The sequence below is a fragment of the Dermacentor andersoni genome, chromosome 1 (assembly GCF_023375885.2).
Source record: "Dermacentor andersoni chromosome 1, qqDerAnde1_hic_scaffold, whole genome shotgun sequence".
NCBI classification, from domain to species: domain Eukaryota; kingdom Metazoa; phylum Arthropoda; class Arachnida; order Ixodida; family Ixodidae; genus Dermacentor; species Dermacentor andersoni.
Genome location: NC_092814.1, coordinates 60,998,245 through 61,022,344, shown reverse-complemented (window position 1 = coordinate 61,022,344; position 24,100 = coordinate 60,998,245). Strand labels below are relative to the sequence as shown.

The window sequence follows — 24,100 nt, the reverse complement described above, 5'->3', positions numbered from 1 at the left end:
GCACCGGAGCATCCAGTGGCGGCCCTCGCGCCCAATACTGTCAGCGTGGAAGTGCCGATAAAATTATCTGGATATATACCAGTGCCCGTAGACCACAAACGACTGTCCCGGATTACAAGTGGTACTTTCTTTTATTCACATCACCAAATAAAGAGATGTTGGAACCCTATAGAAATTGTGCCGTCTACTGTCTGCTCAATCTGTAGTTGCCGTATAAGAAAAGTAAATGAAGTCGCAGAACATCACAAAAGCAAAAGAAACGCATCATAAGATGTCATAAAACACAACAGATACTCAGAGCACGAAATGTCGCAGTAGAGAAAGAAAAAAAAAAAAAACCTTCAGATGTCATAAACCCTAAAGATAGACAAAGCAGAGCATGTCACTGAAAGAGATAAAATATCTACACACGTCAGTTCGTTAAAATGAAAAGGAAATAGAGCATGCAATATCATTCTCACCGGACAAAAACAAATTCACTTCCTGTTCTCTAAAATTGATCGACATTATGAGCGACCTCTAAAAGCTCCTTTAGAGTAACAAGCGCGCGTTCTTGAAGAGCAGTTGCTAGCCAAGTGCACGAGAGCTGGTTTTCGCGCATTGGTCTGCATTAAAGTACTATAAATTCAGATACCGGTCGGGTACGTGGTTGGCTGGGGTTGCGGCACTCTATAAGAACATGTACTACGACCTCATCTGGGCTGCGACATTTACATAGAGGGTTTTCAGCTTGGCCAATGCGATATAAAAACATCTTGTGAAAGTTGCACCCAGTAGTAAACGCTAGATAAGTGTTTGTAGAAGTATGTTGAGCTCTATCGGTATGCGTAATTTATCAAAGGGTTGTTGTCGTCATCGTCGACGCTGGGTCCCCGAAAATCAACAGTGCATCATGCGTAATGACTCATTACACAGCAAAAGGATAGACAGTTGGGCGAGTTGGTACGGTAACATTATTTTGGCTTCTAGCGCGAAGTGAAACACGGACACAGAAAGGAGCAGACAGGACGAGCGCTCGTCCTGTCTGCTCCTTTCTGTGTCCGTGTTTCACCTCGCGCTAGAAGCCAAAATAATCATTACACAGCCTTCGCTCCCTGCAAAGGCCAAAGCATCATACTATAGCCCTCGTATCTCATATAGCGCTATATTATCGCGAACAAATGATTTGCCACAAGCGCAAATCCTGTGTGTGCGCGTACATACATATTGAGTTTCTTTTTTTTCCCTCTGAAATTCTCTTCTTTCGTGCCTTCTTTCTTTTTTCCTGCTTCATGTGTGCCATGCATTTAATGAAATTAAATTATGGAGTTTTACGTGCCAAAACCACTTTCTGATTATGAGGCACGCCGTAGTGGACGGCTCCGGAAATTTCGACCACCTGGGGTTCTTTAAAGTGCACTAAATGTACACGGGTGTTTTTCACATTTCGCCCCCATCGAAATGCGGCCGCCGTGGCCTGGATTCCATGCCGCGACCTCGTGCTCAGCAGCCCAACACCATAGCCACTGAGCAACCACGGTGAGTTCCATGCATTTCATCCTCACAGTACGTAGAAAGGCTTTTGGGGAAAATGTCAGTGTATTTTTGCGGTAGAATTTAGGGCAGATATCTCGTATGTGTGGTAGTACACTCAAGATTCCAATGAACAAACATGCCTCGAGCGAATTTCTCGCTTCAGTTGCGCAGTTTCAGCCTACACCGTAAGGGAAACTTATGAAATGAATAAAGCGATGAATACCTAATCGTTATAATTTGTTCTTTCGTTAGAAGACAGTTATTTCTGGTACAGGCAATGTACCCGTCGCGTCGATGAACCCAGCTGCAAAAGCGCAATTGTAATTTCTACTACAATAAATTTTTTTTTTGTACCTCGGCCAGTATAATGAAACGATTCTATCCACTCTATTCTATACCACTTTTATCATGCGCCGTTCACGGCCAGTTGATGCTGTTGACAACTGTTGCGGCTTGAGGTGGCGTTTGGGCCAGGAATATACCGATCCCCCTGACGAGTACCTCGGGTAGTAGGAATGAAGGAAAAAGGGTTTATTTTACATTAGTTACACTGGCTCCAGATGCGGAAGCCCACTCGATCCATGCAGGATCATATTGCAACGCTGGTGTAACGGCGCTGTGACTACTGTTGAAGTGTGAAAAAGGAAGGGCATTGATTAATTTACATCCCTTGACACTCTGGCTTTTTCGTTACTGTTGCCTTTCTTTTGTTCAATGAGGCCTTTTATGTCATATTTATAATATTCTTGTTCTGTGTGAGAAGGAGAAGCTGATGCCGCCTAATGGCAGCAACATCTCCTGAACATCACGTACTAACAAAAAAAAAAAAAAGGTGGGATGGCATCGCGAAAGAAACGTTCGATTATCCCGGCCCTGTTATAGCCGAAGAAAAGTAAAGGTAAGAAGGAAACGACCTGTACTAGTTCTTCCTTAGATCTAGCAACCATGCTATGCTCATTGGGTGCAATTCTTGAGTATTCCAAAGTGTATTTCATAAGTGGGGCGACAGCGGCGGGAACACGCGATAGACACTTGTAATAGGATGCGGTTTCCCTGAATGAGGGTAAGACGCGCACATTGTATTTGGCAATTTGTTCATACATGCGTTCAGCCTGCTGTACTCGATCTCGGGACACTGCTTAACTCTCGTATTTGATTATAACCACTCAAACAGTTTCAAAAAGGGGCATTCGGTTGGGAGAGGATATGGCGATTCCATATCAATGCTATTCGCCCTCAGTCGGTTGTCCGACCGGTGTTACACCTTGTGGAGTTTCGAGCTCTCGCGGTGGTTGTGTGCAGCCATTGCGTTGTGTTTCCGGGGGCTCCGTGTCCCTCTTCTCCTTGCCTGGACGGGGTGGCAGCGGGTCATAAAACACTGTCACTCTGCTGTCATCCCTCCCACGGGAAGGTCAACAGGCTTTCCCTATTGGCCGACTTTTTGGCGGGATTCGGACCCTCCTTGCTTGCGCTCCGGGTATGCGCGCGCAAGACGGGGCCCGGGAAGACCACATCGGGGCGTCTGAAGGTGCATACGTGTTCCTCTCTGCCGGCGGCGGCCCTCTTTGGAGCCGAAGTAACCATCCGCCGCCGGCCGATGGTCACTTCGGCTCGTCGGGGTCCCAGCCTCGGCGGGTGCGCGCACACTCTTCCGTCGTCTCGATGTTCTGAGGCAGCGTCTTCCGATCGTGCCCCCGCCTTTTCGTCTGTCGTTTCTTTCTATTTCCATTTTCTCTGCTGTGGGTCGCGCGATGGCACGCGCTGACCGAAGGATAGGCAGTCTCTTACTGCTGGGTCCTTTGTGCTTTGTTCTCTCTATCGCGGTGCGCCGTTAGCGGCCACCAGCGACCATTTGGCCATGTTTTGTGTCTTAATTAGCTTCAGATTCGGACGTGATATTAAAACGTGTGGTCGTATTGCGTCCCAGCTTAATAAATGTTTCTTGTGGCTTCTAGAGAGCTTTGCCTAGGGTCTCCCTTGCTGCGCGCGGTCTCGCCTTCCCCTAAGCTGGGGCCGGCGGGGCGCGCGCAGCTGCGCGTCGGCACACGGAGCGGGCCGGAGCAGGCGCGGACGCGGTGCCCTGCACGCATGGCGGCTCGGAGTCCTCGAACCCGCGGTGGTCGTCCGGCGCGCGCGATATCAGAGCGTGCGCGCCGTGAGTGTAGCGAGGAGACCACAGCCTGTATACCTGGATCGGCTGGTTGTGAGTAATGAATGATAAGAAAGAACTGGGGTCGAGAGAAATCAATGGTTACATTAAACAGGCTCAGTATTCTCACATTTTCAAAGACAATATGACGCAGCGCTTTTTTTTTTCCCTCGGACACTGCCCTAGAGGCTGAATGGCAACAGGGTCGGGTCCTACATACAGTGCTCTGGCAATAAAATTTATTGGTTCTTTGTGCGCAAATAAATTTTAACCGACTGCCCAAATAGTTTTCTGCGCATGCACAGACTCCGTGCGCTTTTCCGCTAGCAGAGCGCAATCTCGCCAACAGGCGCTGTACTAATGCTGTATAATAACTGGCACTTGAGAAATGGGGCTTCTTGGAGTATTCAAATTTACACCACGCAAAAATCTGGGAGTTCACCTCATCGTTCTCTCACCCTCCATGAAGCACAAAAATCTTGTTGCACGAATGTACTTGTTTTTCTACTGGCCCATGCTATATAGAGGCATACAAGAGCATCACTCTTGCTGCGCCCACGCAGAGTGCCTCCACCCGAAGCGTCGATCACGGGCAGCACCATAAACGCCGCTAACCTATTCTATGGTGAAGTTTCAAAGAGGAACTTATCACGAGCTCAGCGCACAGGGCGAACTTCGAAAAACGCTGAATAAAAGCTGAATAAACTGCTTGACCAGCTGCCAGCTCCCGGCCGGAAGGCATTGCTGATTAGTGTTATATGTACACGAGCGTTCTCGCATTTTGTCCCCTTCGAAATACGACCCCTAAGGCCGGAAGTCGAGCCCTCGAACTCGTACTCAGCAGCAGAACACCATAGCCATTGAGATATATACCGTGGCAGGAGCAGAGTTTACTGCCAAGTTACATGTGTGCTCAGGGGTGACCGCCTGCCCGGGTTGCGCATACTGCATATTGACGAAGCCTCGGTTGCATTGAGTAAGGAGTTTTCGAATAGAAAAAACAATTCATAATGAAATAGAAAACGAATATTCGAGAAAAAAAACGATCTCCGAATGTCGGAGCGAATTTCGAATATGCTTCCTCGTTTCTCTCTTTTTTTTTTTTTTTTTTTTGGTCGGCGCGTCATAGCTCAGTTGCTTTTTGCGCCATAAAAACCCTACATAAACGGAAATATAACGCATGTGCGCAATCTGATCGGGAAAAAAGCAGAAGAAAAGATGAAGACGTATTGAATTTGCTTGATACGTGTAACGCCATCCACAAGAGGACTCCTCAACTGGGAAGCTTTTAAACAAGAAGCAAATGAATGGTAATCGTATCTGGCATACTACGACAGTGACGGTAATGAAACACATGAGCAGCGCGTCACCAGGTGTTGAAGGACCAAAATTTCGCACAACACGACGCATCAACCAATAGATTGTTTTGCTTCAATCGAGCAAACAAATTCGTAGGTTGCTTAAAAGCAATGCATCCTTATAGAATTACTGGAGGTTATTGAGCGGAAGTTAGCTGCTTTCTGCATTCCCTCAAAAGTTGTGCCTCTCCACAGCAAACGCAGCTTCACAGCAGCAAAATCATTCAGAATAGTCGCCACTTGCATCTGGCTTTATCCCTTTATACTCCAATAAGTACTGTCATCGCTTATACTCGGACAAATACGAGTATTCGACACTTTCGAATAGCGAATTCTCGAATCAAATGCGAATCGAATACCATAAAAAATATTCCATTAGTATTTGAAATTTCGAATATTCCCACACCCGTGGCAGAGAGCAATCCGTATAGCTCACGAGTCATGCTCCTTACTAGGACGCCTGTCTCCCGCCGTTTGTAAGTAAAGTTGAGCTCAATGTTTCTGCCAAGCTACCACAGCGGGCAAGCACAACGCATGCGCAGTGCATTGTGCTTGCACACTGTTATTTTCTCCTTTCTTTTAGCAGCTCGTAGCTTCTTCAGGTAGCTTCAGGTAGCTTCCTCTCGTAGCTTCTTTTAACGTTTAACGCTAGAACGTTAATGTTATCTAGTGAGGCGAGTCTAGCAGTCCTATTGGAGGAATTAGAGGGCAGTAAATGGGATATAATAGGGCTCAGTGAAGTTAGGAGGCCAAAAGAAGCATATACAGTGCTAAAAAGCGGGAGCGTCCTTTGCTACCGGGGATTAGCAAAAAGTCGAGAACTAGGAGTCGGATTCCTGATTAATAAGAATATAGCTGGTAACATACAGGGATTCTATAGCATTAACGAGAGGGTGGCAGGTCTCGTTGTGAAACTTAATAAGAGGTACAAAATGAAGGTTGCACAGGTCTACGCCCCTACATCCAGTCATGATGACCAGGAAGTCGAAAGCTTCTATGAAGACGTGGAATCGGTGATGGGTAGATTGAAAACAAAATACACTATACTGATGGGCGACTTCAATGCCAAGGTAGGCAAGAAGCAGGCTGGAGACAAGGTAGTAGGGGAATATGGTATAGGTACTAGGAATAGCAGGGGAAAGTTAATTAACAAGCGTAAGACAGCTGACATAAGGAAGTATAATATGGACAGAATTGAACATGCTCTCAGGAACGGAGGAAGCCTAAAAGCATGTGAAGAAGAAACTAGGAATTGGCAAGAATCAGATGTATGCGTTAAGAGACAAAGCCGGCAATATCATTACTAATATGGATGATATAGTTCAAGTGGCTGAGGAGTTCTATAGAGATTTATACAATACCAGCGGCACCCACGACGATAATGGAAGAGAGAATAGTCTAGAGGAATTCGAAATACCACAGGTAACGCCGGAAGAAGTAAAGAAAGCCTTGGGAGCTACGCAAAGGGGGAAGGCAGCTGGGGAGGATCAGGTAACAGCAGATTTGTTGAAGGATGGTGGGCAGATTGTTCTAGAGAAACTGGCCACCCTGTATACGCAATGCCTCATGACCTCGAGCATACCGGAATCTTGGAAGAACGCTAACATAATCATAATCCATAAGAAAGAGGACGCCAAAGGTTTGAAAAATTATAGACCGATCAGCTTACTGTCCGTTGCCTACAAAGTATTTACTAAGGTAATCGCAAATAGAATCAGGAATACCTTAGACTTCTGTCAACCAAAGGAGCAGGCACGATTCCGTAAAGGCTACTCAACAATAGACCATATTCACACTATCAATCAGGTGATAGAGAAATGTGCGGAATATAACCAACCCTTATATATAGCTTTCATTGATTACGAGAAAGTGTCTGATTCTGTCGAAACATCAGCAGTCATGGAGGCATTACGGAATCATGGTGTAGACGAGCCGTATGTAAAAATACTGAAAGATATCTATAGCGGCTCCACAGCCCCCGTAGTCCTCGATAAAGAAAGCAATAAAATCCTAATAAAGAAAGGCGTCAGGCAGGGAGATACGATCTCTCCAATACTATTCACAGCGTGTTTACAGGAGATATTCAGCGACCTGGATAGGGAAGAATTGGGGATAAGAGTTAATGAAGAATACCTTAGTAACTTGCGATTCGCTGATATTGTCTTGCTTAGTACCTCAGGGTACCAATTGCAATGCATGCTAACTTACCTGGATAGGCAAAGCAGAAGGATGGATCTAAACATTCATCTGCAGAAAACTAAAGTAATGTTTAACAGTCTCGGAAGAGAACAGCAATTTACAATAGGTATCGAGGCACTGGAAGTGGTAAGGGAATACATCTACTTAGGGCAGGTAGTGACGGCGGATTCGGATCATGAGACCGAAATAATCAGAAGAATAAGAATGGGCTGGGGTGCGTTTGGCAGGCATTCTCAGATCATGAACAGCAGGTTGCCATTATACCTCAAGAGAAAAGTGTATAATAGCTGTGTCTTACCAGTATTCACCTACGGGGCAGAAACCTGGAGGCTTACGAAAAGGGTTCTACTTAAATTGAGGACGACGCAACGAGACACGTTGTAGGCTGGCCCTCAGATTACAATTCATGTATTGTGTCATGCGTGTTCCTGGTCAAGAAAGAGTTTAGTATTTTCCATTGCTCCTTCGTATTATTACTGGCTTGATGGATATTGTTTTCAAAGTACTGTCGTGTGGCTTCTCTCAAAAATTTATTGAGAGTATTACAGTTCGTGGAGTACCTAGACTTAACTTTAGCACTGAACGGGTGTTTTTTTTTTTTACTTCTTTATATAAGTTTTCTTGTTTTCGTGTGCAGCTTAAAAGAGCATTAGTCAGCCTAGAATTGTGCTGGGCGGGGTATACTGTCCTAAATTTTACAGTGGAAGATAACGCTTGTAGACAGTATTTTATGACAGAGAAAGAATTTTGTATAAGCCATGTTAGCATCCGTATGTGAAATAACAAGTGACCAATCTATGTTGCTGATGCAGTCAAGAAAATGTTTTCTATCAGTTAATTCCTTGTGAAAAGTTTGGTTTTCTCTAACGGAGCTGCCCGGAAGCCGAAAGAAAATAGGGTAGTGGTCAGTTATGGGAACTTGAAGGACGCCGCAATCATCGTGTGAGACAATGTTCGATAATATATGGTCAATGAGGGTATCTGTATGAATTACGAGGAATGTATCTTGTTGGAAGGGTTATGAGGGGTTCCTAACCCTAGGCGAAAAAGCAGTCAGTGCTATCGTCTAATATGTTGGCGTTGATGTTCCCCATGATGGCAACGATTTTCTGTTCCAGAGCCAATGTGCTAAGTAGTGTGTCTAATTCGTTGCAAGACTCTAGTACTGACGATGACGGGGAGCGATAGATGCAGCCAATAATAATTATCTTTGTGCTTGGTGGCACTGGTGACTGTATTTCTACCCATAGTCATTCACACTTTTTGCAAGAAAGATTAAGACCGGTTCTCCGTTTGTAGGACACTGCAGATGAGATTAATGTATTGCGGCTCCACCGTGATTGCTTGAAAAACGAAAACAATTTTTGGAAGCGTATGAAAGAAAATACAACAAATTATTGTCGTCAGGAGAAATCCATGCTTCTGACATGCAGATGAATGAGAAGGGATGGCCTATTGACGTCAGCAGAGCATAGATTTCGTCATGGCGTGTTTTTTTTTTTTTTTTTTTATGTATATATACCGCGCACATTGAAATGTATAGCCGATAGCCGACACACAATCTTCAGAGAGAAAGCTTTTCAGATGTTGGGTAGTCAGAATTCATGGTGGAAGCAGGCTCAGGTATTTATAAGTAGTTGGTATATAACGAAAGATAGACTGATAAACGGAAGACAGAAATCAGCCTCCAAATTTATACGGTAGACACGGCTCGCGTTTGTTTTTCTGGCTTTGATCTGGCAGTTAGTTGTCTGTCCACAGATGCTGCCAGGCGCTTTCCTCTTTGATCGACAGATATTTAGCAAAGAGCTTCTTGTTTTCGCGAGTTAGATGGCCGTTAACGTAAATATAGAAATTCTGTAAACCAGAAAATCCAAGGTCCTTGGTGCCCACGAGGGCCTTTCGTGCCTTACTGACGAATTCCTGCTTCTCAGCACGAGAATAGAATCCAGCAAGGATGTTTTTTGTCGTTCGGGCCTGCTTTAGTCAGCACGTGGTACACGGCCTCAATGTCAGTGTCGAAAAAGGGGCAGTTTATCTGTGCCCCCGGAGGTTTCACTATTGCCCCACAATCCTCACCCTGGTTGCAAGGAATCCCCTCGAGCTCGGCAATTCTGCCTAGAATACTGCTCCAGCTCTCCGACTGGCTTCATCAATAGTTCATTTACAGACTTAAGTTAACAAGTATTTCCTGCCCTAAGGCCTTCCACTAAAGAAGTGAGCAGCTGTACATTCCAGGAGAGGGTCTCAACTTCTGCTTTTAACTCGTCGACGACTGTACCAGCAGAGCCAATTCTGTCTCAACATTTCTCAACACGTTTTTTTTTTTTTTTTACTATTTGTTCCATCGACCAAGCTTTCTAGCTGCTCAACTCTATTTACGAGTCCTGCGTACGACGGCAGGACAAATAAAACACTTTTAAAACATTTTTCGGCAGTACCTTCGGCCGCAGCAGTCACAGCAAAAGAGAACAGAAGGGCTAAATGTATACACGCTATAACCTGAAATAGTAACTAGAGTACTCAGACGTGTTAGGTGGAACGCATCTGTTGCTGCTGGATGAAGACCCGCCGTGGTTGCTCAGTGGCTATCGTGTTAGGCTGCTGAGTACGAGGTCGCGGAATCGAATCCCGGCCACGGCGGCCGCGTTTCGATGGGGCCGAAATGCGAAAACACCCGTGTACTTAGATTTAGGTGCACGTTAAAGAACCCTGGGTGGTCAAAATTTCCGGAGTCCTCCCCTACGGCGTGCCTCATAATCAGAAAGTGGTTTTGGCACGTAAAACCCCCTTTTTTTTTTTTTTTTGCTGAATGAAGCCACGTCGCTTTTGCCTCCGTGATAAAGACGCCAAGGACGCGTTCACGCCGACTGCACCGGTGATGTGCGCAGATCTGGTACTACGCAGGTAATGCACGCAAGCAAGTCACGCAGGCGTTTCACAGGTGAGCCGATGCACGTGAACTACGTGAACGGCCAGGCAGCGTAGACGAGAGGTGATCCCAACGGCACTGTGATGCCTAACACCACAGACCGGGCACCGGTCAAACGATGGCTGCAGGATCCAACCAACCAACCAACCTTGAATAGTAACAAGTGTGCTCAGACATGCCTGCTGGAGCGCAACTGCTGCTGCTGCTGCCGAATCCTGTGAATGCGCACATTCAGAGGACAACGTCCGTCATATTCTCATAATTTGCTTTGTTTGTTCTACGGTGCAAAAGATACGAAGGCTATCAGGTTTAGCCACAAGAGAAGATATAAGTTAATCCATTAATTAATACAAGTGATCACAGTTGAATTAACTGAAAGTATTTTCAAAGGCCACTTTCATTCAGGAACTCAAAAACGTTGGCCAGTGAAACCAGTGCGTTCTCGCCTGAAAATATAATGGGGTGTAGGAGTATTTGTTGTCTATATAACTCGAACAAATAAGTTTGCCTTTGTGTTTCTCATGTGTGCTCTTATGTGTGTTCTTAAGTATGTACGTGTGCCTGTGTGTTCTTATCAATTATCCTCTTCATGAACCACAAAGCACGGCTTTTAGAGCGCCACTGAAGAGTCTTGATGATCGTTCGGTTGTAGGAAGAAAAGTGCTTGAAACACGGGTTGATCCGCAAGTGCAAACTACAGCTCTGAAAGCTTTCATACGTTTCTTAACGGAGAGTGAAGCCCGAAACGAAAAAACTGTTACAGTTAGAGCAAATGTTAGCTAATGGAGATGTTGAATTTGTTAGCGAAGGCGGCTGCAGCCAATCGCAAACAAAACTTACTAATGAAAATATTTGCGATTTCGGCCCCTGATTCTTGACATCTATCTCAATTTATTTTCAGTTTTTTTATATATTCCGGTTTTCATTTGCTGTTCATTTGTTCATTTTTATGTTTTCTCCGGTACACATGGCTTGTCCTTAGTTCACCATATCTTAATTGTGTAAAACTCCCAACTCTTGCCAACATTTCTGATTGATTCTCCTTGTTTGTGTAGTTGATCTTTTTCTTCAATTGGTTCGTCGTTTGACGGTCCGTTTATGTGCACGTCGTACTGTCCGGTGGCTCGTCGTGTCCACTACATTGGTCACAGATTGTAGTGTGTCGACGCTGAATGCTCGGCATTATGTGTGTATGGTTTGTGTACTTTACTTATTTATTTATTTTTTGCTCGTATCAGTCGTGTCCATTCCTTTGGCAATCAAATGCTGTGGGAAAGCTGGTGACAAAAGTTGCCAACACTTTCAATATCGTCAAATAAATAAATAAATGAAGACTGGTGCTAGATTCAGAATTTGCTCCAAGTAACGTGCGGAGGGGACCCACTACCTTCAATTCGTAAATTGCAATGTGTAACCTCAAGTGATTAGTGTAGGCAAGCCGGTGATCCGGTAACGAAAGGCGTTTATTCATGAGAGGGAGCGATATAAATACACTTGGAAAGGGGTGACGTAGGCGTCACATGTTAACAGTCTGGGCGCTATCAGAATGACAGTGTGATATGGCCACATCTCCCCTTTAATGATGATAAGGTCTAGAAGTTTCATCTGGCAACGGGTATCGACAGGGTTCCCGACGCAATCTTGTGCTCCTGCGTAACTGCTGTTGTCCAGGCTGGAGGTCGTCTTCTGAAGGCCCCTGCGAGGTTGATTCTGGCTCCGGTTGAGGTGCTGCCTCCCGCAGGTGTTCTCTTGTGCGACGGATTTCATGACCGTCTTCGGTCTTCACAATCGTAGATCTTGGCGTTTCGGCTGGCCTTAGAACAATAGCTGGAGCCCAGGTTCTCTGGAGAGTGTCGTACGTCGTTACGCGTTGTCCCGGCGTCAGCGGGGAAAGGTTCCTGGCGCTGCGGTCGTAGTGGATCTTTTGCCGGCGCCGGATCGTCTGGAGACGGTCGTGGACCTCCTTGCTGGGTATGGCCTCTGGCTCCAGGTGAATTGTTGGTACCGGCAGGAGGGTCCGGGTCTGCCGCCCCATGAGCCTCTGCACAGGAGACTTCAGAACTGGGTCCCTGGGGGTATTACGCCACTCAAGCAGAGCAATTTCAAAATCTGGGGTGCGAAAAGAGCACTTTTTGAGCAGCTTTTTGGCCTCCTGAACAGCTCTTTCCGCCATGCCATTAGAACGCGGGTGATATGGACTTGACGTGACATGCACAACGTCTAGTTTTCTCAAAAAATCTTTGAAATCTGAGCTACTGAAGGGGGGCCCATTGTCACTATACAGCTTCTGTGGCAGCCCATGCACCGAAAAAACTTGTGCACACCAAGTCTTGAGCGCATTAGACGTGGTGTGGCGAAGTTCTCGGACTTCGAAGAAAAAAGAATAGAAGTCAACCATGACGGCGAACTCCCGACCGCCATAGTGAAACAGATCAACGCCTACGGACTCCCATGGCAGGGTCGGAACATCATGGCTCAAAAGGGGCATTTTCTGGTTTCGTGGCTGGTGCATTTCGCATACCTTGCAGGTCTTGCAAAACTGTTTAATATCTGCGGACATATTTGGCCAAAACATTACACTGCTGGCCCTCGCTTTCATCTTATCTGCTCCAGCATGCGCTGCGTGGAGAAGCTGCATGATCTCTGCCCGTTTCGATTTCGGTATAATTACCTTGTTGCTTCGGAAGACAAGCCCATCTTGTGCGTGAACTTCTTCCCTGTAGGTCCAGTATGGCCTTCCCGGCTCTGGGACACCATGCTTGTGCTCCGGCCACGCCGTCTCTGCGTATTCACGGATGATGATAAGTGCCGGATCCTCGTTTGTCGCATCCCGCAAGGTTTTCAAGCGGTGTTCCGACGCTGAAACATAGTCAAGCACATTCACTTGAAACTGCTCTGTTTCTTCTTCCAGTGCCCTCTTATTAGGAAACCGCGATAACGCGTCCGCTAGGAATAGCTCTTTACCCGGTTTGTATTGCAAAGTTATTGCGTAACGCTGCAAGCTGAGGCGCATTCGCTGCAAACGAAGTGGGCACTGATGCAGGGGCTTGGTGAAGATCGGTATCAAAGGCCGGTGATCCGTTTCGACGATCACGTCTGCTTGGCCGAAAATATAATCATGGAACTTCGTGCACCCATGTACTATCGCAAGCGTTTCTTTTTCAATCTGCGCATAACGCTGTTGTGCCTCTGTTAGAGATCTGGACGAGAAGGCTACGGGATGGCCGTCTTGCATCAAAACAGCCCCTACGCCCGACTGGCTAGCATCGACAGAAAGCGTGACTGCCTTCTTCGGGTCGAAGTAGGAAAGAATCGGCGCTGTTATCAGTGCCTGGCGCAGTGCTTCAAAACTGGCCTGTTGTTTTTCTGTCCAGACCCATGCGTTATCTTTTCTCAGTAGTTCTCTTAGCGGTTCCGTCAAGACAGACATGTTGGGAATGAAACGCTGTACATAGTTCATTGTGCCGAGAAAAATTTGCAGTTGCTTACTGGTCTTAGGCTCGGGTATTTCCAGAATGTCCTGAACACGCTCCGGGTCGATGCGCAGGCCTTGCGTAGTGAGGATGTGTCCCAAGTAGCGAACCTCCGCCTGCAGGAAGGTGCATTTTTTGAGGTTGAGTCGCAGATTGTGCTCACGGCAGCGCGTCAGTACGAGTGTCAGGTTGCAGTCATGCTCATCCTTTGTCTTGCCCCAGACTAGTATATCATCCATTACAACTGCGACACCGGGTAGACCGTCTAACAAGCGATGCATTGCAGCTTGAAAAATTTCTGGGGCTGACGATATTCCAAAGGGCATTCGCAGAAAGCGATAGCGCCCGTATGGCGTACTCATAGTGCAGATTTTTGAACTTTCTTCCGTTAGCTTAATCTGCCAAAATCCCGATGCTGCATCAAGCGTAGAAAAAAATCTTGCCCCGGACAGCCGCGGAACTATATCTTCTAAAGTGGGCATGGGGTAATTTTCTCGAAGCAACTGTTTGTTCAGGGCGGTTGGATCGAGGCAAATACGCACTTTCTCTTTTTTCACCACAGTCACCATGTGGCTAGACCATTCGGTTGGTTCATTTACCTTTGTAATGACGCCCTGCTGCTCCATGCGCTGCAGTTCTGCCAGAACTTTGTCTTGCAGGGCGATGGGGACCCTCCTAGCAGGCACGACGGTTCCCGCGCTGCCGGGTTTCAGCTTCATCGAGTACTCCACGCCTTTAAGTTGTCCTAGCCCGCTGAAAACATCTGCGAAAGGTTGGGCTGGGCGATATAGTTCTTCACTGGAGACTTTCTGTATGCGGTATATAAACCCCAGGCGTTCCGCGACTGCCCCGCTGAGCGTGACTGGAACATCGTGCTCGACGACGAAAAATTGTTCTTCGCATTTTTTGTTGTTAGCGTAAAGCACAAGCTTGATTTTTGCTTGTGCCGTAGTCCTGTGACCAAAGAACGCTGTTAGAGTCACCTTGCAGGCTTCCTTTGGCTTAGCAGGTAACCTTTCCAGCTCGTTTTTGGAGATAACGCAACAGTTCGCTCCTGTGTCCAGTTTGCACGTGACAGGTCGGCCTTCGATGTAAACTGTTGCTGTCCATTTATCAACTTCAAGCGAGTTTATCGCTAGCCCCGCAAGAAAAAAATCGTCTGTCTCGGCCCGTACCTCCCGTAGCTCTTTTCCTTGACGGCTGGCGTTATGCGTGGCGCCGACTGATTTGCAAACCTGGGCAAAATGGTTCTGTGCACCGCACTTCCTGCAAGTCTTTCCTCTCGCTGGACAATTTCCACCAAGATGCATCTGGTAGCCACACCTACTGCACAGCTTCTTTTCCGTCGCAACCGAGTTCACTATCGTAGTTTGCGCTCCGCCTGTTGCTGCGCTTATCTCTTGGAAGTGCTGCTTCCCTTGCTCTTCAATGCGGCAAATTTCTACCGTTTTTTGGTAAGAAGGGTTTTCCGCTAACAGTTTCTGCTGCAAACGCTTGTCTCGGACGCCTAGAACGATACGGCTGCGTAGCATACGGTCTTCTAGAAGTCCGAATTCACAGTTCTTGGCTAAAATTTTCAGTTCGATCAACCAGTCATTAAATGGTTCGCCTTCTTTCTGGTCCCTTGAACCAAAGCGGAATTCGTGGAGGGTTAAGTTGTTTGCTGGCTTGTAGTAGTCCTCGAATTTCTTGATCAAAACTTTGACGTCATTTCTGTCCTCGTCCGCGTCCGCGTCAAACTTGAAAGTGCTGAATGCTTTCCTGCCTTCTTCGCCTATGCTCACGAGAAATGTTGCTGCCTGCACATCGGTTGGCTGCTTAGTCAATTGAGTAGCAGTGGCAAACAGTTCGAACTCACTCTTCCATGTTCTCCAACCAAGCCAGGCGTCGTCTGACGTATCCAGGGGTTTCGGCGCCGGTAGTAGAGTCGATGGAACTGGCAGCGTCGTAGGCGGGGGTGGTGTCGTCGACATCTCAACTGGGCTCCGCTGCCACCATGTAGGCAAGCCGGTGATCCGGTAACGAAAGGCGTTTATTCATGAGAGGGAGCGATATAAATACACTTGGAAAGGGGTGACGTAGGCGTCACATGTTAACAGTCTGGGCGCTATCAGAATGACAGTGTGATATGGCCACAATTAGTTAAAGAGATAATTCTTCAAACTTTCTTAATTAGTTCACATAATCTTCGCAAAACACCTGGCATAGTGTCATCCCGTCCATGCTATATGCACCACTGCTACTGTACTAAAAAGCGAACGCGGACAGAGAAAAAAAAAGAAGGCAATCCAGCGTTTGCCGCCGTCCACATTGCTTAGTTTTCTATGCGCGGGCGTTTCGCACCGTTCCCTTTCGCTGCAGAATGAACGCGCTGGTCAGGAACAAAGTTCCACTGTGCATTGGTTGCTTCTGGCACTGCGCCGCGATGCCAATGCATGTCTCGATTGTTTTGCTTCTTTATTCGCATTGTATATAGTTGTAATATTCAACTTAAGATTTCAGTTGCTCCTTGTTGAATTAATCCAGCAAATATTTAACTCTGTGTATACAGCAAAAGTGATGAGAGGAGAGAGGAGAGACAAAGAGGAGGAAAGACAGGGAGGTTAGCCAGTGTAAGTACCGGCTGGCTACCCTGTGCTGGGGAAAGGGGTAAAGGGAATAAAAGGAGAAAGAAGAAGAGGAGAAAAAAAAGAGAAATCGCAAAATTCACGCAGGAACGCGATAGTACGCCATACAACACTCAAAGGCGATCGCACAATTCGCATGTCCTTAAAACCTTCAGCAAAGCCCTTAAGGCCTTGAGTGCCGAAGCCCGTCTGGACCAGTGTCCTAGAGCTTTTTCCTCTGTAAAGGGGCGATTGTCCACTTTTTCGAGCGCGGTCACGAGCACTGTTCTTGGCACTTTGTAGCTGGGACAGTCACAAAGGAGGTGCTCAATTGGAAAAATATGTGGGCTCAGGACGTCTTATATTTGGCACTGAAAAAAACAACAAAAAGAAACAACAAGAGGATATGTCTTATCGAGCGCCAAAGCTTGAGGTAAACAAGCAAGTAATCATCTGGAGCATCGTAACAGAAATTTAGTACTGTAATTTCGTTCAATCGCGCGCTTACGCCAAGGAGGAGCGTTGTTCGCTAAATAGGTAACCATATCAACACCTGAATATTCTGACGAGTTGACTGTTATAATAGCGTGCACTTTTGGAGAAGTTTTTTTTTTTTTTGAAAAGTCCTTGGCCTGGTAGTCCCAAGGTAGTATTGCGATAGTGCAATCAATCGACCAATCAATCAATCAATCAATCAATCAATCAATCAATCAATTGATCGATCGATCGATGAATCAATCGATCAAATGTTAATTATAGTACCTAGGAACAGCTCTGGAGCCTTCATACTGGTGCAATTAAAAAGCAATACGCGAGAGAAGATATGCAGAGAAAACAAATGTGGTAGAAAAGCAATGTGAGATAGAGAAACAAATAGGTATACAGAAAACGAGGAAGCGGGAGTGAAAGGGAGTTTGTCCCACAACAGGCTTATCTACATATATACAAAACACAGGGAATGAACTCTCCAATGGGTCAATACAGGCAGAATATTTATTACATGTTTTCTTGGAGTCGAGCCATGGGACAATCTCTAACGCAACAAGGCCGCACAGAAAACGTGCGGCCTTGTTGCGGCACAAAAAAAATTGCTCATGATCAAGTAACTTTGGACAACGTATAATGTCACCTACCATTTTATGGAGGAACCGAAGATCTGATTTCATACGTCTGATTTTAGAGGCATGAGTTGAGATACATTTGAGAGGGCTAGACTATGGTTGTCAGAACCGCAACAGTGGTGCTTGAAAATAGATGTCAATTCATATAATAATAATAATAATAATAATAATAATAATAATAATAATAATAATAATAATAATAATAATAATAATAATAATAATTTAATCTAAGCAAGAAAAATAAAAGGCACCTTGCATCTTGTATCGAGGAGTGTGTGCAACCTGTTAAAGAGCTTGGATCGGATTGGCCCGGTAGTCTCTACTCGAGTAAAGCGGTCGCCGACTGCGTTAATCCGTGGGACGCGCTCGAAGGCACTGCTATCCACACGGCGGGATGAGCGTGCTGCCGCGAGGCGAGGTGCGAACTGCGAGACCGCAGGTGTTCCCCAGCTGCACAACGTGGTATACGTATCACGCGAGAAGTTGGCGCAACGGCCAAGAGGGGCTGCGCTGCCGCTGCCAAAACGATTCCTCTCCAGTGGTGATTGATGCCGGCCGAGGCCAACTGTCTCCCGACCGTCTGCGGCTGACTTTGCGCCCGACGTCACTCACCCCGAGCCAAGAACGGTATACTCGCAAAACCGCATATCAAGGGTCGCACTAAAAGAAAGGAATGTTGTTGATTGGGCAGTTCTTGAGATTTAATTAATTCTTAATAATCGCTAAATAATTATTTAACAAATACAAATTACTAATGGTTTATTTTCATTGCGGTCATACCAGTTTGGCAATAATTCACGTTACCTTGTTCCTTGAAATGTCAGCATTTCTGTATCGTGTCACGATCGTCGCGGTACGCGCAGCGCATGCGCGCGGATAGCGCCAACAAGTATACGTGACAGCTGCTCAATAACTAGGTTCTCGTTCCCCCTGCACCTGGTGCGTCATGTCGTACCTCCAGTCAGATCTGATGAAATTTCAGCCATATACAGCTCTTTGTTTGTAATTGCCACTTGTCCATCGGTCGGCGACATCAGCTAAAAATACGCGCAGCATCACACTTGGCTGGTATATTCTTCAAAGAATAATTATATATATATATATATATATATATATATATATATATATATAATAACGTAAGCAAGTTTCTTGCGAATATTTCATGCTAAGCGCTCATTCCCCCATTTCACTATATACTCAGTTCTGCCGCTAATTCTTCGCAATGTGGTTGACTGCTTTCGTTGAGATCGATTCTCGAATTCTGTCCCCACCCCGATAATCCGAGGAGCGTAGCGATAGGGTGCAAGCAGAGATAGCCCGTCCCTTTACTCGAAATGTGAGTGACCATGCGTGAAGGCAGTGCAGTTTTTTCCCGGCAGGAGCGGGAGATACAATGCCCCCAGCACTTGCCTATTATACGCGCCTCCGCCTGAAAACAAAAGTGGTTTAAATCGAGGTGTCAAACCGAACCCGAACCGAAAACCGCACCCGAAGCGCAATTTTGGCCGGAACTGAACCGGGACCGAACGGACATTTTTGGAACGTGCCTGACCTCGAACCCAACCTGGACCGAAAACAAAAAATAATAACGGCTACTGGATTGGCACGAAACGGTCCGAGCATATAAGGCGACAACGGGTGCTCAATAGTTCGCGTGATTCTTCGAATAAGTATAGAAACGAATAAAAGAAAAACGAAAATTAACTGACTCTGCTGCTGTCAGAGTAACGAGTGTGGAAGCTACGCAGACCTTATAGTGACGCTGGGATTCTCACTAATTACCTCCGTATTTAATATGTGCATGAAAATTCTCCCGTATCTGTGTAATTCATACGTAAATTTGTTTCCTCTTTATGAAACTTGTGGATGTGCCATGCGGACAAGTACTACGCAGCATATCGCCATCGAGCAGAATAAAATAGAAAGCGCTGAACCAGTTTGTGAACCATTATACATTTTTATTTCTCCGAACCGGAAAGAAATCGGAGCGTGTTTAATCCGAGCCGGAACCGAACCGGTATGGATGAATATCGGCCGATCTCGCAGAATAAAAACTGGGAGGAAAGTCAGCTTGGGTCCCTAGGCATGTGTTGGCTGATGTCTTGCCGAACATAAAGCATGGGGTCTTGGGTATGGACCCGAATAGGCCAACTGCTGCTGATGATGTAGTAGACAACTTGGGTTACCGGGTATGTACCACAGGGTATGTCTGGCACTGGGTATGTGCTGGAACCGACAACTTACGCACTGCCTATGTGATACCGTGTTTCCATTCTTGGTCATTTGAATGTGCCAATGTGACACAAAGAAACGACAGCTTTCTTTAGTTACTTCGTCCAGTTTGGATGGAGAAAATGAGGGAACACCTCGCTATTTAATGAAATTCAAGGCCTGTTTGGCTAGTGTAGATGTCCGCAGGAAAGACGGATGTTGTGGCCAACTCCCGAACTGCGCGCAACCAAATTATTTACCTGCTCCTTGCGCTACTTTCCGCTGCCTGTTGATTATCCCCGTGCCTTTCTCTGCAAAATGTAACAGTTGGCGTAAAGGGCGAGCTAGTTTTGGCGGTGGATGGCAATGTATCGGAGAGGACGGATGTAGCCACCGCCTATCATTCGGAAGTTTCTTGCGGCCTATTCGTGGCCTTCGGCCTGCCTTCCGCGTCGATCCTTCGTTGGTCGCATGTTTGAGGGCACTAGCGCCGCTGCGCGTAAACGCGTTGTCACGCGGGGCTGTGTAAAATCTCGTTCGCTTTCTTTGCAGCCCGGAGGAATTATGACCACAGCAGCTATCATTAAGGAAACAAGTTATTTAGGTATTTCGCAGTAGGCTCTACAAGTTGTACATTAGATTTTGCGTTTAAATCAATGTTTGAAAGGTTGGGGTGTTAATTATCGGTAAGTAATTACCTAAGCTCATAGCAAGAATACTTTGAGCTGCTCCAGTAGACAGCGAAAAATAGTAAGTTGGTTGTATCGTTGTAACTCCAACGTGTTTTTTTTTTTTTTCTAAGGTTTGGCATGACTTAGCTGAAGCACCCCGCTTTACACCGGCTAGCCGCAACGAACATGTGCAGAACTATTCAAAGAATAGTAAACAGTTCATTAACTTCCTGTGTCCTTCGTCCTTCGTGCGCGCTCCAGTTTTACTATGAATAACAAGTTTCAAGAAAGTTTCAAGCCTGCACCACAGGCGTGGGTGTTGAGGCTTCATGCAGGCTGCGTTACTGAGCCTTGCAGTCTTTATGTGTATAGCAAATGGTCACGGTGTTGGCGTAGACAAGATAGTTAACGCGTGGAATGTCTTGCGGAATTCATGCCAGAGTATTGAAAACTCAGGTTGAAAAATTTGCGGAACGTCTGTGTCTAAAGTGAAGGTTCCTGCTGCCCTGTTGACCGGCTATCGACACGAGTGGAGAACGTACAAGGTTTGAGAAAGGCATGTACTACAGTGCAGGTCACCTACAAAGAGAAGCCATGCAGTTTCATTCTTCGAATGATAATTTCATGTTGTATGCTATCTTAGGCTTTGGCAATATCGGTTGCAATCACGGTGCGTACATGTCTGATGTGTGGGGAAACATGCACATGAGAGTCAGCATACGCAGACCGTCTTCTGTACCCAGGTGTGTGAGAAATCCAACCTGCGCTGGATGATACTTCTCTCGTTCAAGCCACGCAGTCATGCGAATAAATAGCATTCACACAAAGTGTCATGGATGCAGTCCGTGTCAGAGCTATGCATATATACAAACTATTTGGATTCTGGGGTCTTACGTGTCAAAATCCCGATTTGGTTACGAGGCACGCCGAAGTGGGGGACTCCAGATTAATTTTGACCACCAGGGGGATCTTTAACGGGCCCTCAATGCACAGTACACGGGTGATTTTGCACTTCGCCCCCATCGAAATGTGGTCACTGCGGCCGGGATTGGATCCAGCGACCTCGTGCTTAGCAGCGCAGCACCATTGCCGCTAAACCACCGCGGAGGCTACATGAACTATTTCATAAGCTTTAGGTCGCTAGTTCAGCACCATTTTTGTCGTTTCACTTTCTCCGCCTAAATTTCTAACACCTCCCACCCCCCCCCCCCCCCCCCCGCCCCTTTTGACAGCCCATTCACCGCTGCACTGTTGATCGCCATAATTTCACTTACGCTCGCCATCTTAAACGCCACGACCTTGTCTTCCTGAATCGGTACAGCGGTTGCGAAGCGAGAACAGTTCTGTGTGTAGAAAGCTGCTTTAACTGAACAATCCCAGCGAGACGGAGGGCGAGGAGGGGGATGAGGGCAGGAAAGTGGAAGCAGAAAACACGAAAAATGTTTCTTTCTCATACACCAGCTGACTTGCGTGTATAAATGCCACTTTCTAAATGACTGCTAACCTCTCCGATGCGCGCAGGTGTGCGCGCGTGACTCACAGGACGTAATGCACGATTAAGGCACCGCATCCTGAGCGACTGACTCACTTCCAGCTGGCCGCTGCTTGGCTGCAGCCATCGCGTACCCTCCGTGATTCCAAAGTGGTTCCGAAGAATGTCCGTAACTGCCCAAGAGCTTCGCACCAGCGTTGCCAGCATTCCGATGCGTCAGACTTTTCTCGGGCTGCAGCGGTTGTCTGCCACACTGTACAGTTATTTTTCCGCAAGTCAACGAGATTCCAGGTTCTGGCAGAAGGGGACATCTCAAGGGGGTCAGGGCTTGATTCTATACCAACATAAAAAAAACTATGACCAGAAAAACAATACACTTCATCTTCACCGGATATACACGTTTAGAATGAAGTAATAGCGCGCAAGCGATTTGTCTAAACACGTTTCAGCACAGGACGTAAAGAACACGTGTAAGAAAACAATTTCAACATTTCCTTCGCGATGCACAGACCGTCATGTAGGCATGTGGTAGCGCAATCAGATTGGGAATACAGGAGTAAAATTTTAAAATTGTAACAAGGCTTCGGAAGGGTGCACGTAGTCCCGGGTTCAGGAGACCGCAACTCTGCTTTATCGGCCTCAGGACTAGCCCATGACAAAACATATTCCCGTCAGGGTACCATGATTTTTCGTACGTCTGCTGGCGCACGAAGCAGGCTATCACTTATTGTTGATCCTCAGTCTGCGTTCCTCAAGCTGCATCCAATACCAACGCTTTGGTTCGGGAGCAGGGTGCTGGTAACAGCACTTTGTACGTTGTGAAGCTTGCGTACAATTTGAGACCATAAGATTTTTGGCCACTTAGCGCGAAATGAAAATAAAAAGGGAAGAGGACAAGGTGAGCGCTACCTTGCCCCCTTCCCTATTTATTTTCATATTCCGCTAAGTGGACAAAAATCTTATGGTCTGGAATGTTCACTATGAACCGACTGGCACAGCAACACTCAACTACATGAAGCTTGTGTGCAATAGAACGTGGCGACATTAGGATATTTTAGGCCAACGTGTCTAATTTCCTGGCCGCGACGCATTTCCGGAGTAAGCTTGGGCTGGTCTTCTTAAATGATGATGATGATGATGATCAGATTTCAGCAAATCTCCCGGCTCTCAACTGATTTAATGTGGCAGCATTTGCTGCCCCAACTCTCGCAACGCTCCAACTTTCGGCACAATCCCTGCAACATGCTGTGCAGACTCTCAGAGTTGTATTAAACGACGACATCATGACGACAACGATGACGGCTGGATGATAACGGCTACGACGCGATGACAACGACGACAGGGAGATGACATCGGCAAAGGGCGATACAGGGTCGGCGTGACGGCGTGGCCAAGATGTCAACGAGGATGGCCCGACGGCGCACAGCATGTAGCAGAACGCACGATTGGAGAAAACCCCGTTTTGTGCTCTTTGCTGCATGCTGTCGCAGTGAAATGTTGCCTACGAAATCTGCATCCTACTCTAATTAAATGATGCATATGTCACAGCACTACGACATACGCCGCTGTGTAACCGAGCGGACGGACAGAACAGGCCCGTTTGAAGCTTCCCAACTGCTGTCGCAATAAAGAAACATACGAACACTTTCGCAAATGTTTATCACAGCTGACGACGTTAAGCGCACTGTCCACGCTTTCCACGTTGGCGAAGGGTATCAAAAATACGTAGATTCACTCGATTAATAAAAAGAAAACCTATAGGCTAACAGCCGCAGAAAAGTGGAACAAATCATTAAAATATCAGGCGCCATCTAGGCTACGTTGAAGTACAGCTTTTCGAAGACACCCAGACTGCAAATCCTTGGGGGCACCAAAGGCTGGGGGCACCGGCATGATGACGAGCTAGCAGGCGACGTAAGGTTCACTCGTGAAAATAGGGCTCTGCTACTCATCGTCAACCCATCATTGCGATACCTGTAGGCTAAGTCAGGACATGACGTCACACATGTTAGTTTTGTACAGGTCAGTGAGCAGCGAGAGAGTGTTGCCGTTGAATGGCGAGGAGCCGAAGGAACTGTAGGACTCGGACCCTGCTTCAGAGGACGGCCCGTCACAAGCAGGAATATCGAGGCGTGTGAGTTCGTTTGCCGAATTAGATTCATAGAGACTTCCAGTACTTGATAGTGAAGCTCAGCTGAGTCATCGGGCTCGAACTATAAATAATGTTCAATGGCCTACCGAGAGAACAAAAATTCACGGTTAGTAGCTAGCCTCTTAAGACAGTGAACGGCATCACGAGCATGCAGAGCACGAACGGAAACTTACGCATTCCCCTTGGTATAATGAATGCATTCTTCCAGTACATTTAGAATA

At 46.5% G+C, this 24,100-nt stretch overlaps 1 protein-coding gene across 2 annotated transcripts; it reads right to left on the bottom strand.

Annotated features, from left to right (window-relative positions):
* Positions 1-11,587: 11,587 nt before the first annotated feature.
* On the bottom strand, positions 11,588-15,348 carry LOC126544113 (uncharacterized). 2 transcript variants are annotated; one of them, XM_055078342.2, is made up of 4 exons: positions 14,226-15,348; positions 13,643-13,742; positions 12,825-12,934; positions 11,588-12,194 (listed from the first exon to the last, which is right to left on the bottom strand). In XM_055078342.2, the coding sequence occupies exons 1-4, from the start codon at positions 15,156-15,158 to the stop codon at positions 11,730-11,732; spliced, it is 1,608 nt and encodes a 535-aa protein (XP_054934317.1). In that variant the 5' UTR covers positions 15,159-15,348; the 3' UTR covers positions 11,588-11,729. The 2 variants fall into 2 exon arrangements, with proteins under 2 accessions (XP_054934317.1, XP_054934316.1); XM_055078341.2 differs by having other exon boundaries at positions 12,825-13,742.
* Positions 15,349-24,100: the final 8,752 nt, after the last annotated feature.

Excerpts from the sequence above, each read along its gene's own strand:
- LOC126544113 (XM_055078341.2), bottom strand. The coding sequence starts at position 15,158 with ATGCTACGCAGCCGTATCGTTCTAGGCGTCCGAGACAAGCGTTTGCAG. Across the intron at positions 13,743-14,225 it reads AGCAGGGCGTCATTACAAAG|GCGGAGGTTCGCTACTTGGG; the intron begins GTAAATGAACCA and ends ACCTTCCTGCAG. Across the intron at positions 12,195-12,824 it reads TTGTCTTCCGAAGCAACAAG|AGGCTCATGGGGCGGCAGAC; the intron begins GTAATTATACCG and ends TCTCCTGTGCAG.